The sequence below is a fragment of the Dendrobates tinctorius genome, unplaced genomic scaffold (assembly GCF_039654945.1).
Source record: "Dendrobates tinctorius isolate UK_male_01 unplaced genomic scaffold, ASM3965494v1 ptg000163l, whole genome shotgun sequence".
In the NCBI taxonomy this organism is placed as follows: domain Eukaryota; kingdom Metazoa; phylum Chordata; class Amphibia; order Anura; family Dendrobatidae; genus Dendrobates; species Dendrobates tinctorius.
Window position 1 is genome coordinate 3,274,032 of NW_027361830.1, and position 12,013 is coordinate 3,286,044.

The window sequence follows — 12,013 nt, forward strand, 5'->3', positions numbered from 1 at the left end:
AGAAGGCTTTGGAAGAGGCATGTGTGCAGAAGGCTCTTGATAAAGGCCGACCCTATGTCACCTGCTGGACATTGAAAACCTCTTTCCTCTATCTGTTGCTCAATTTATCGACCAGAACGATCAGTCACTAAAGGATGCCATAGATCTAGCGGAGTATGCCTGGTCTCCGGGTCATGTTCAGACCTCTTTGAATGCTCCACATGGCAGCTGCGATGTATTGAGGAGGAATGATGCGATGAAACGCATTGCCTTATACCAGTGTTCCCCAACTCCAATCCTCAAGAGCCACCAACAGGTCATATTTTCAGGATTTCCCTTAAAATTGCACAGGTGAGATCTGCTCACCTGCAGAGGCAACAATTATCATTCTCACCAACAGAATAAAAAAAATTGTTCTTCTTCATTAGAGGACAAACATGCTGATGAGCGACTAAAAGGGTTAATTATAAGCGTGCCTAATACATTACTGTTTCTGCAGTCCAGCAGCAGGGTTAACTGCATTGTCAGAATGCAGTGGCAAAAAGCAAAAGGGATAGTTATACTGTGAGTTTACGGCTGCAATCCCGAAGCCACAGGGTTAACTGGTGAAGTTGAGCAGAGGGAGGAGGAGGAGAAGCCTTCATAGAACTTGTGAAGAAACAGCTAGTCCTGTTGGAGGATGTACTGACTCCTGTGACACACACTGATTATCAGGAGCTGATTGTGTCACCCATAGTAGCATGCACTGACTGGGAGTGTTAGGCTGTCTGCTGCCGGCTCCCCCTCCTGGTAGAGGAGGCTGGGATTGGCTAGAGATAGAGTAGGTGAGCTGGGCAGCCACCCCCACCTGTCTATTATAATAGAGCGAGGCCAGGGAAGGATCACTGTACAATAATAATAAGAGCAGCAGGCAGCAGCTGCACCAGACTGAAGGGATTGACAGCCCTTGACAAGCCTCCCCTGACAAGTCACAGCTGTGGCGATCTACTCTTTACTCTTACTCCCCTTCCAGCTAACCCTCTGCTGAGACATGTGGGCACCACTGGCACACCACTGACCCTCTACCTGCAGACTCTGGGTACCGCTACATGACACAGTGTGAGTGCCAGAAATCAAGAACCTAGACGGAGAATAGTGGAGAAGTGTTGGTCGTGATGAGTGTGGAGGTGTTCCCCAGAGCTACCTATGTGGATAAGGTGTGCAATGGCGGCAGTGACCAGGAGGGCAGCATGCCATCCCCCCTCTCCAGCCGGGATGATGAACTTGGCTCTGATGGAGACTTTGTAGCAAACAGTCCCGCACCAGTTCTGTGCCCAAGAGACATGGACATGGATACAGGCAGCCTCGGTGGTGAAGAGGAGGAAGAGGAGGAGGGAGAGGTGAGAGCTGGCTCTGAGAGAGAAGAGGACGATTCTGAGATACCTTTGGGCTGCAGAACCCAAGCATCGGAGGGTGGCAAAGCCAAGACATACACCCGGCGCCCAAAGCCGCCTTACTCTTACATCGCTCTCATAGCCATGGCCATCAGGGACTCTGCCAGCGGCCGCCTCACCCTGGCTGAGATCAATGACTATTTGATGAAGAAATTTCCATTCTTCAGGGGTCAGTACACTGGCTGGAGGAACTCTGTCCGCCATAACCTCTCCCTCAATGACTGTTTTGTCAAAGTGCTAAGAGACCCATCACGTCCATGGGGAAAGGACAATTACTGGATGCTGAACCCTAACAGTGAGTACACCTTTGCTGATGGTGTATTCAGGCGCAGAAGGAAGAGGCTCAATCGGGTCACCAAGTGCCTTAAAGACCAGGAGCTGCAAGGACTTTCTGAACACCAGCATCACACTCTGATGCCATCACCTTCTGCCACCCAGACTTCAGTCTCTTCCTCCAGCAGACTACTAATGACATCTGCATCCCCATCTTCGTCATCTGCACATTCTTCTACCAGCACCAGCAGTTCCGCCAAGGAGTCCAGTCCAGGGACAAAGTTTTCCAGCTCCTTTGCTATTGACAGCATTTTGAGCAAACCATTCCACAAAAGAGAGATCAGAGAAGAAGACACTAGGCCACCAAGTGGTAGGATACTGTGGCCTACAGGTGCTTTATTGCACTCCCCTCCTTCAGTCCCTTCCTATCCTCTTCTTTCTTACTCTCCATCCTCTACACTGCCTCATTCACCTTCCATCTTCCCACTTAACCCCCTCAGCAGTACTGCAGCTTCCTTACACTTACAACTCTATAGGTATTGCATGCCTGAAGCTCTTCTACTCTTAGTGGACCCCAGGAGTGAAGGACAGCAGCTGTCTGCTGACCCCAGGGAAGATCAGCACCAATCTAGGCATCCTCCCTCCCAACATCCCCAACTGTTCTCACACCCCAGCTCTGCTAAATCATTCTCAGAACACCTGGGAAGTAATGAGATCTTGTGCACCATGCGTTCTCCGGGATCATACCATCCATACCGGTCTGAGACATTGCTAGCATGATAACAATAATGGGGGGTAACTTTGTTTGTTGTAGCATCCACTGGGTCCAATTATATTTATATGTAAAAGGCATGATTTATTTGCAAATAATTTGTTGTAAAGGGGTTCCAATAATCTGGCTGCCATGTAATGCATCAATACATTTCTGTGTTTCTTGGATCATCAAATCCAACCGATTTCAGTGCCTGTATTTCCTATGTCTGACAAGTGCCTTTAATAACCACCCCAACTTCAGGGGAGACTATTTAAGATTTTGAAATTTTATACCAAAAACTCTATTGAAACTTTATGTTATATTCTTGTCTTAAAAGCCCTTAGCCCTTAGCAATGTGATTGTCACTGACCAGGGTCTACATGAAAATCTAGACCCCCTCTTATATGTAACTATTCGTGTGGCTGCGCCACCGAGTCTGCACTGGTATATATGTTTGCTAAGATGTCTAAGTGACCTTCAGCTGCACTTTTTAAGTATACAATTACCTTTTAAAATTGTATCAGTGGACAGAACACAATTGTGTGATCATTGACCCGACAATACCTCGACTGGGCCACATCTCTGGCTGTCACCTGTCTGTATTTCAACCTTTGTGCCCTTTGTAAAATGCCAATTCTACTCTAAAGTCCCATATGCAATAACTAGGATAATAATTCTGTAGCATTGTGCCAAACAGTGATATATTTCCAGGTCATTTCTACTGTAAACACCACTGTGCCAAATATGTTTTTTTTTCTTAACTTATTTATAGTTAATTCTATGATGCCAGGCTACTACTAATGAACCGTGGTGGGCCAATGATTTGATTGATAGCTTACAAGAGGCTCAAATCGAGCCAAGCGTCCGGCCTTCTTCCAGGTGTACCAATGCCATTGCCAAGCACTGCCACTACTGAGCGGAGGTTGTGTTTTTATATTGTTTTATATGTATTTTATTGAGACATCAAGCTTATTTTCAAATAAAAACTGTTGAGAAAAAGACATTCCTGTGTGTGACGTGTGCAGTGATTCAGCACTCTGCTTTGTGATGGTTGAAGGGAATTCCATAAACTTCATAACATGAAAAGTATGTGATTCGCGTGAGAAATAATAAAGACAGTTTACAGAGTCTGCAGATCTGGTTACTCCAGAAGACTGCTCACCTTGCAGAAGGAGGAGGCCGAGCTGACAGTTCACTCATCTTCTCTGAGTCTTATCTCCACTCTAATGTAACCACAAATCTTTACTAGACCGAACACCCACATGAAGGTCCTAACCATACACATACTCCACTGTCTACACCTTCCACAATCAAAACAAGATAATCTCCAGCTCTTTTTTTATTTAGAAACCTTCTTACGCAAGAATATATTTAAACTAGTATTTAAAACGTATGGTAATAAATGTTAAAAGCACCAATATCCTCTAGGTAGGGTGCGAAAAATTCCAAAACATTGTTTTTTCCTGTACCAGAATGTTTTCATCTTTACTGAAATAATACATTAAGACTGTAGTTTTAGGTCAGTATCGAGTGAACATCATGACTTCTCGGCACTCATGCACGTTATGTGACATACCATCTGACCGACATTATGTTACTGGAAGAATATGGTAAGCCAGACGTAAAGTTAAATGGATTGATGTAGTATTAGAAAAACAGCTGTTTTTATTAGTTCAAAGACAATCCCACACCTACCTACAGGTTGTAAATGATAATACAGCTCTGTTCCATTTACTTCAATAATTAGCTGAGATGCAGTACTAGCCACAGCCTGTGACCAGGGGTGGTGCTCTTCCTGGCAGAAAGCAGCAGTCAGCTCATTTATATTGAACGAAAAACAGGCTACATGAATTGGAGATTGACTCTGTTTTTATGAGTAATCCTAATACTAGGACAGAGTAATCCTATTGCCGCATATACATTTAATGGGAGTATACCTCGGACTACAGAACAGGAGAAGGACTTGGGTATTCTGATTACAAGCAAGCTGAGCAGCATTACTCCATGTCAAGCAGCAGCTGCAAAAGCAAACAAGATTTTAGGGTGTTTAAAAAGAGGGATAAAATCCCGCGATCCCAACATATTATTACCCCCTTATAAATTGATGGTGAGGCCACATCTAGAATATGGGATCCAGTTTTGGGCTCCACATTTTAAAACGGATATTCAGAAGTTAGAATCAGTTCAGCGACGGGAAATAGATTATTACAAGGGATGGAACGCCTCTGATATGAGGAGAGGTTGGAAAAGTTGGGCTTATTTAGCTTAGAAAAAAGACATCTCAGAGGAAATATCATTTATATGTATAAATATGTGTGTGGTCAGTACAATGGACTGACACAAATTATTCCAAAATCCATTCTAAGAATCTGGGGGCACTCATTATGGGTGGAAAAAAGATGATTCCAGCAGCTAAATAGGAAAGGGTTCTATACAGCTAGAGCAATTAGAATATGGAATGCCCGACCACAAGAGGTAGTAATAACACTATAAGAGCTTTTATAAAAGGGCTGGATGATTTCCTCACTACACATAACATTGTGAGTTATAGTTAAATTAGTGACAAATGTAGAATTGGGGGAGAAAGGTGGAACTTGATGGACCTGGGTCTTTTTTCAACTTATGTAGCTATGTAGCTATACTGTATATTGCAGCTGTATATGTTACACACTGAAACACTGTAGTTTCAGAAAAGTGTATTTGAAATTGCTTCTCCTCTGATGCACTTGACCAACAGGTCTCTTCCTATACCCATACATAACAAGAGACCTGTAAGTCCAGGAGAGAGGGGTGGGGAGAAGCCATCAGGAAGCTGCCTCTTGGACTACTCATCCTAGTCACAATGTCCCCTTCCATTGTTTCAAAATATGTTTTCTCTGAAATATCACAGCATTTCAGAGTGAAACAAGGAAAGGACAATCACAGAGCTGGTCTTTTATTCATGCTGCCTGTGGTTCAGGCTGCAGAGATCAGCTGACAGGCTCCCTTTCAGAGAAAGATAACAAAACATAACTGTAAAAGGGATTGTTCACTTCTAGGACAACCTCTTCTAGAACTAAATGCTTGGCCAGATAAAATAAAAAACCTATACTCACTGCCCGTGCTGGTGCCCTTCCAGCGGTGTTAACACTCACGGTCCCAAAGCTCTCATGTGGTGTTGTGACACATGATGCCTGGTGCCCAATCAGCACTGGTGGCAATGTCCTCACCTTCGTATTGATTGAACATGAAGACGAAGTCCAGGCTGCAGCTGATCCCTGACTTCCTCTTCATGTTCAATCTGTACAAAGGCGGAGACAGTGACGCCAGCACTGATTGGGCACCACATGTGAGAACACCGCAGGAGAGCCCCAGGACCACGAGTGCTGACACTGCTGGAATGGTGCCACCATAGGAGGGGAGTATAAACTTTTTAATTTTATCGGGGCCAAACATTTAGTTCCAGTAGGGGTTGTCCTAGTAGTGAATAACCCCTTTAATCCTTGATTTGAAGTAACTTTCTCAGCAAAACTAAAAAAAATTATCTCACCTAGTTTTTTTTAAGACGACCAGCCATCAGAATACAGGACACACTTTAATTCTTTTAAAGGGATTGTCTCAAGTTCACAAAAGAGTAAAATTGCAAAGTGCTTGTAAAAACAAGCAACTTTGCAATATACCTGTTTTTAAAACACCTCTCCATTCCAAAAAATGGAGATTGTGTGTTAAGTCTTAGTCTACAGCTTGTTTCCTAAGTTTCCAGCCACCCTGCAGTCCCAGCCTGGCCAGTTACCTAAGTAAAGATCACTTGACATAAGCAAGTTCTGGGTTCTACAACCTGCTCCCACCACTCTGAAGCTGGCCAGATTGCTTGATCCGACCAGTCTCATGCCTCTGTGCTTCTCCCCTGCTGCAGAGCCAAAGTCGCATCTGCTACAGCCAAGAAGAGAGCACAGTTAAGGCCCCGTCACACACAGCAAGATTGCTAGCGAGATCGCTGATTTTGTGACGTCACAGCGATCTCGCCAGTGACATCACTGTGTGTGACACACATCAGCGACCGGCCCCCCCGCCAGGTATCGCTGATCGTGCAGGATCATCCTGGGCCATTTTTTGATCGTGTGGCAGCGGGAGACAAACGATCAGCGACGCTGCATGCTGGTTTCCAGGGTAAACAGCGGGTATCCAAGAGCCGCGCCGCTCTTAGAAACCCACTGGTTACCTTAGATACCAGCTTGCTCGCTGGTCCTGATCGCTGGAGGGGCTGTCTATGTGACAGCTCACCAACGATCAGCCTAATGATGTCCCAGCGATCCCATCCATGTCGGATCATTGGTGGGATCGCTGGGACATCGTTATGTGTAACAGGGCCTTTAGGGTTAGTGCTGCAATCATGCTACAGGTCTGAACTGTCAATCTTCATGAGCACACCACCTGCAGCAAAGGAGGAACCAAAGACCGGGAGCTGTGAGCTCCTGAAGCTGCAGCTTGACACAACCGCTATAAAGAGGTTGTCCACTTGAAAATAGTATATTTAGATGTGATAATTTTATTATCTAAGGTGTTCCAATCTTCAGGTATCAGCAATGACCATGACAGTTTCACTACTTGAAGGCTTCCAGTGTCTGCATATCATCAGTGTTGTGTGTAAAGGATGCAGGCTGATTGTGCAGTTCAATAGTCAAACCAGACGCCTTTTATGTCTACGTAAAGGGCATGTCAGAGAAGGGTGAAAGCTTAGCTATTGAAATAAACGAGTCACCAGCCTCCTTCACACAAAGCAGGGGAGAAGCTGGATCAGTACCTCATATTTTTGATAATGCTTCTAAATATGATGAAGTGGACAACCTGTTCTGGCAGCCATATCACTTCCTCCGGATGTCTGATTTGCCCGAAGAAGGAATGTCAACTGATTGGCTGCAGGGATTCTTATGACATGTGACCCCACCCTGTTTGAGCCAGTACTGGCACCGCTGATCCGGTGTCGACACCGGAGGTGAGTATAGATGTTACTTTACTTGGGAGAAGCATAGTAATTGAGAAGGGGTTGACCAAGTAGAGTATAACTCCTTTAAGGATAACAATGCTTCACTATGTTATGACTAGTGCACTAAACAGGCAGAGTAGTAAGTACTCATGTCACCAATGAGAGCATTCCTATGCTATGTACCACTGCGCTATGGATATTACAGGCCATATATTTGGACTGGGGTTTTCCCATGATTGCTTTGCTCTTGCCCATTATTAGAATCACTCCTATATCCACAGTGAACTAATCTAATAACTGCATTATATGAGAGTATTGCTCAGAAAGCAGATGCAGGTTCCTGATATAATTCTTATGTATATGCATACTTTATCACGATTGTAAATGGAGTCCTGCTCATAAATCCATCTGTGTGCTTTATATTGCGAAAAAGTGTGGGAAGAAGGGCCCCCGCCGAGTGTCCGGGCCGGAACCAAGGGGACCGTCACCTAGGTTCCGGGGGAAACTGTTCCCGGGGGACAGAGTTCCGGGACGGACCTTTGAGATGGACAGATGGGTTGGGGGAGCAGCCAGTATTAAAGGGGCGGGGAACGCTAGTCGCGGTGAGTCAGCAGACCGTGACAGAAGCAACAGGAGACAGTGGGAGCGACTGAGAGCCAAAGTGACTTACCAGAGCCAGGAGAGACGTTCACCTAGGGCATCAGAGGGATGGCGCCCAGACGACCATCCGAGAGCTGCTGCCCCGCTTCAACCCACGGCCGCTGCCGCCTCACCCCAGCCTGCGGCTGCGTCCTGCCAGCGGTCGCTCAAGGCCGTTGCCGCCTCGCTCCAGCCCGCGGCTGCGGCCTACCCGCGGTCACTCGCAGCCGTTGCCGCCTCGCTCCAGCCCATGGCTGCGGCCTGTCTCCCGCCAACCGCAGCCACCCTGCTCTCACCTGTGGCCGTGGCAAGTCCAGTGCCGTCGGCGGCCACCACTGTCCCGCTCCGGTCTGCGGCAAGGGCTGGGCTGTTGCTCACCGCGGATTCCCCGTCGCAGCTGTTAGCTGCACAGGTGGCCTGCCAATCACCACCCCGCATTGCTCCCGCTTGCCCCAGTCCGGGGGCTGCGGCCCATCCGTCCAAGGACTCCTCCGGGGCCTGTGGTGCCCCGGTGTCACTGGAGTGTCGGAACGCTCGAAGACTACGTCAACTCTTCAGCAGCAGGGCCCAGCGGCTGCTATGCCGAAGAACCACCATCCAGAACGCCGAGGGACGTCAGGACGGCTAAGTTGATTATATAGTTAAGGACCCGTAGTCAGCCATACCGCGGCCCTATAGTGACCGGCTTTCGCCAGACATAGTCGTGTTCTACTCTGTTCGTGTTTGCTTGTATTGAGCCCCTGCGAGGGCAACTCTTGTTACCCCTTTGGTTGGTCAGGCTACGACTGAGGACAGTTACCTCTAGGCCTATAAACGTTATTACTAAAAGCACTAAACCGTCTCGCACCTCGTCACTGCGTCCTGCGTACCTGCTAGTACCACATCTGGCGTAGTCGGCAGGATGCAGTCTCCGAGCGCAGATGGCAGTGCGCCTGATCAGAGTGGGGCTGCGGGTGCTGCCGATAATGGGGGCCCCCGCTCCAGCATCTCTCTGGGGGTTATGCTAAGTAACTTGCCCCGGTTTTCTGGCTCCAATACACTGCTGTGGAGCTGGACAGAGCGCATGTGGGGCCTCTTCCGCATGTATCCGATGACCCCCGATTTAGAGGCTGAGGTGGCCCTCATGGCGCTAGATGGGGAAGCCCGGAAGTCAGTGATGTTGAGACCCCCGGAACACCGCAACACCTTTGCCAGGGTCTTGCAGATTCTGGAAGAAACCCACGGGGATCCAACAAACGTGGGAGAGTTGAGGACCCGGTTGTTCAGTCGGATGCAGGGGGAGGGAGAGACCATCACCCAGTATATGAACGCTCTCCAGGAGCTATACACAGCCATAGAGCGGAAGGACGGAGTAGGGGTAGGGCCCATCGACATTACCCTGCGTGACCTGTTAGTGACTGGACTCTGGGACCCGTTAATTAAGCAGGCATTGCGGGAGCAGATCCGAGTGAACCCACGCATAGCTTTCTCTGAGGTGGGGAGTCAGGCCCGGGTATGAGAGCAGGAGCAGGGGATGACGGTTCCCGTGGGGAAGGCCCGGAGCATGGAGGCTTCTGTAAACGTTGTTGGAGAGCCTCATTGGATTGAGGAAGTGAGACATGAGCTGAAGAGTATCCGGGGTGAGCTGGCCGAAGTGAAGAAGAGAACGGAGCCCGCGCCCAGCCGGTTTCGCTACAATCCCAGGCCCTGGGGGCCTCGCAATACCCAGGGTGGCCGGGCCCCACCACCCCGGTGTTATGAGTGTGGAGAACTGGGCCACTTCGCACGAGAGTGTCCACGGCGTGGGAGAGACCCACGCTGGCGGACATTAAACTAGAGGGCTCCGGGCATGGGGGACGCCGCTCGGAGCCGGAAGCCACAACAAGGGGTGGTGGAAGTCCCGAAGATCTGGTCGCTAAGTGCCCAATAGTGTGGGCCGAAGTCGAGGGTCATGCTGTACGGTGCCTAGTGGATACGGGGTCGCAAGTAACGACCATGCCTGCATCTTACTTCTGGCAGCATTTCCTGGAAGCGGCAAGGCCTCAGTGGGGACCCATGATACGACTAGTAGCCGCGAACCAACTGCCGGTACCTGTGGCCGGAGTGGTGTGGCTCCAGATGACGCTGTGTGGTAAATCCCTCGGCTGCCGGGGAGTGGTTCTAACCCATGGAGAAACTAACGACCATCATCCAGTTATCTTGGGCATGAACATACTACGGGAGTTCAGCAATCTACTCCTCAACGATCCCATGCAGGAGACCCTGAGCTAGTGGGGTTCTCGCACGGCCCAAGGGCAGGTCTTCCAGCGGTTGGTGCGGGAGGTGCAAGTGCTCCAGGATTGCCAGGAGGGTGAGGCACTGAGCAAAGTCATGGCGCCGGTGGCTCCCCCGCTCGTGCTTCCTCCAGGGCAGACGGTGGTGGCCCTGCCGATCTGTGCCCCGATGCCACTGGAGGGCGTGGAGGTGCAGGTGGAACCATGCTACTCAGAGCGCCTGCACCCTGGCATACTGGTAGCCCGCTCCCTGGCCACGGTGCGGGAAGGGACCGTTCTGGTGCGTTGTGTCAACCTGGAAGACCAAGATATCGCCTTGAAGCCCCGGGCCGAAATGGCCAAACTAGTAAGGCCTTTGGAGGAGATGCTGCCGTACCCCGCGGTCCAGTTGAAGGTGCAGCCTGAAGATCCCTGGGCAGTAACAGTATGAACCCTACAGACTGCCGTATCCTCGACCCAGGAGAAAGGTCGAGCCATCCTGGAGAGAATGCGGGCCGAACTTTCCGGCCTAGCGCCAGCCCTACTCCGCCAGGTAGAGACACTTCTCGGACAATATTACAGTGTCTTCGCCAGTCATGAGGATGACTTTGGATGTACCATGGCCATCACGCATGGGATCCCCACGGCAGGAGCGGCCCCCATCCGGGAGCGATATCAGCAAATACCACCGCAGCTATACCAGGAAGTGAAAACCCTATTAGCTCAAATGCTTCGGAAAGGGGGTCATACGAGAAAGCCAGAGCCCCTGGGTGGCCCCCATTGTACTGGTTCGCAAAAAAGATGTCACTCAGCGTTTTTGTGTGGATTACCGAAAGTTGTACGCCTGCACCATCAAGGACTCGTATCCACTGCCCCGCATAGAAGAGTCTCTGTCCACCTTGGGGAACGCAATGTACTTCTCGACTCTAGACCTGGCCAGTGGGTACTGGCAGGTGCCGATGTCAGAGGAAGACAGAGCCAAGACGGCATTTATCCTTCCCATGGGACTGTTCGAGTTTAATCGTAAGCCGTTCGGGCTGGCCAACGCCCCAGGAACCTTCCAGCGGTTGATGGAGCGGTGTCTGGGAGACCTCAACTTTGAAGCCACGTTGATATACCTGGACAGTATCATCATCTACTCCGCCACGTTCGAGGACCACCTGCGGCGGTTGGGACAGGTGCTCGGCCGGCTGCAGAAGTGCGGGTTGAAGGTAAAGCCCCAGAAATGCCACCTGTTCCACACCCAGATCGAATATCTGGGGCATACCGTCTCGGCGGAGGGTGTCAGACCATCCCTGGAAAAGGTTGCTGCCATCCAGGGGTGGCCTACCCCCGAGACGGTGAAAGACGTGCGAACCTTCCTGGGGTTGGCCGGCTACTACCGTCGGTTTGTGAAGAATTTTGCGCGCCGAGCTCGAGCCCTGCAGGACCTGCTGAAGGGGACTCCAGCCGGGGCGAATGGACGGAAGGTCCAGTGGCAGCAACCGCACGAGGATGCGTTTCAAGATCTCAAAGCTGCACTCTCGGAAGCCCCGGTATTGGCGTATGCGGATTTCTCGCAACTGTTCATCCTGCATACCGACGGGAGCCTCCAGGGACTAGGAGCTGTGTTGTCACAGGTGCAGGATGGCCGAGAGAAAGTGATCGCCTATGGTAGCAGGTCGCTGCATGACTCTGAACGCAACCCGGACAATTACAGCTCCTTTAAGCTCGAGCTCCTCGCGGTAGTGTGGGCAAT

At 49.8% G+C, this 12,013-nt stretch overlaps 1 protein-coding gene across 1 annotated transcript; it reads left to right on the top strand.

The window, feature by feature from the left end:
• Positions 1 to 848: 848 nt before the first annotated feature.
• On the top strand, positions 849 to 3,442 carry FOXQ1 (forkhead box Q1). The gene has a single exon (XM_073550139.1). The coding sequence runs from the start codon at positions 1,134 to 1,136 to the stop codon at positions 2,463 to 2,465; it is 1,332 nt and encodes a 443-aa protein (XP_073406240.1). The 5' UTR covers positions 849 to 1,133; the 3' UTR covers positions 2,466 to 3,442.
• Positions 3,443 to 12,013: the final 8,571 nt, after the last annotated feature.

Bases quoted from the DNA above. Each gene is read 5' to 3' on its own strand.
- FOXQ1 (XM_073550139.1), top strand. From the start codon at position 1,134: ATGAGTGTGGAGGTGTTCCCCAGAGCTACCTATGTGGATAAGGTGTGC.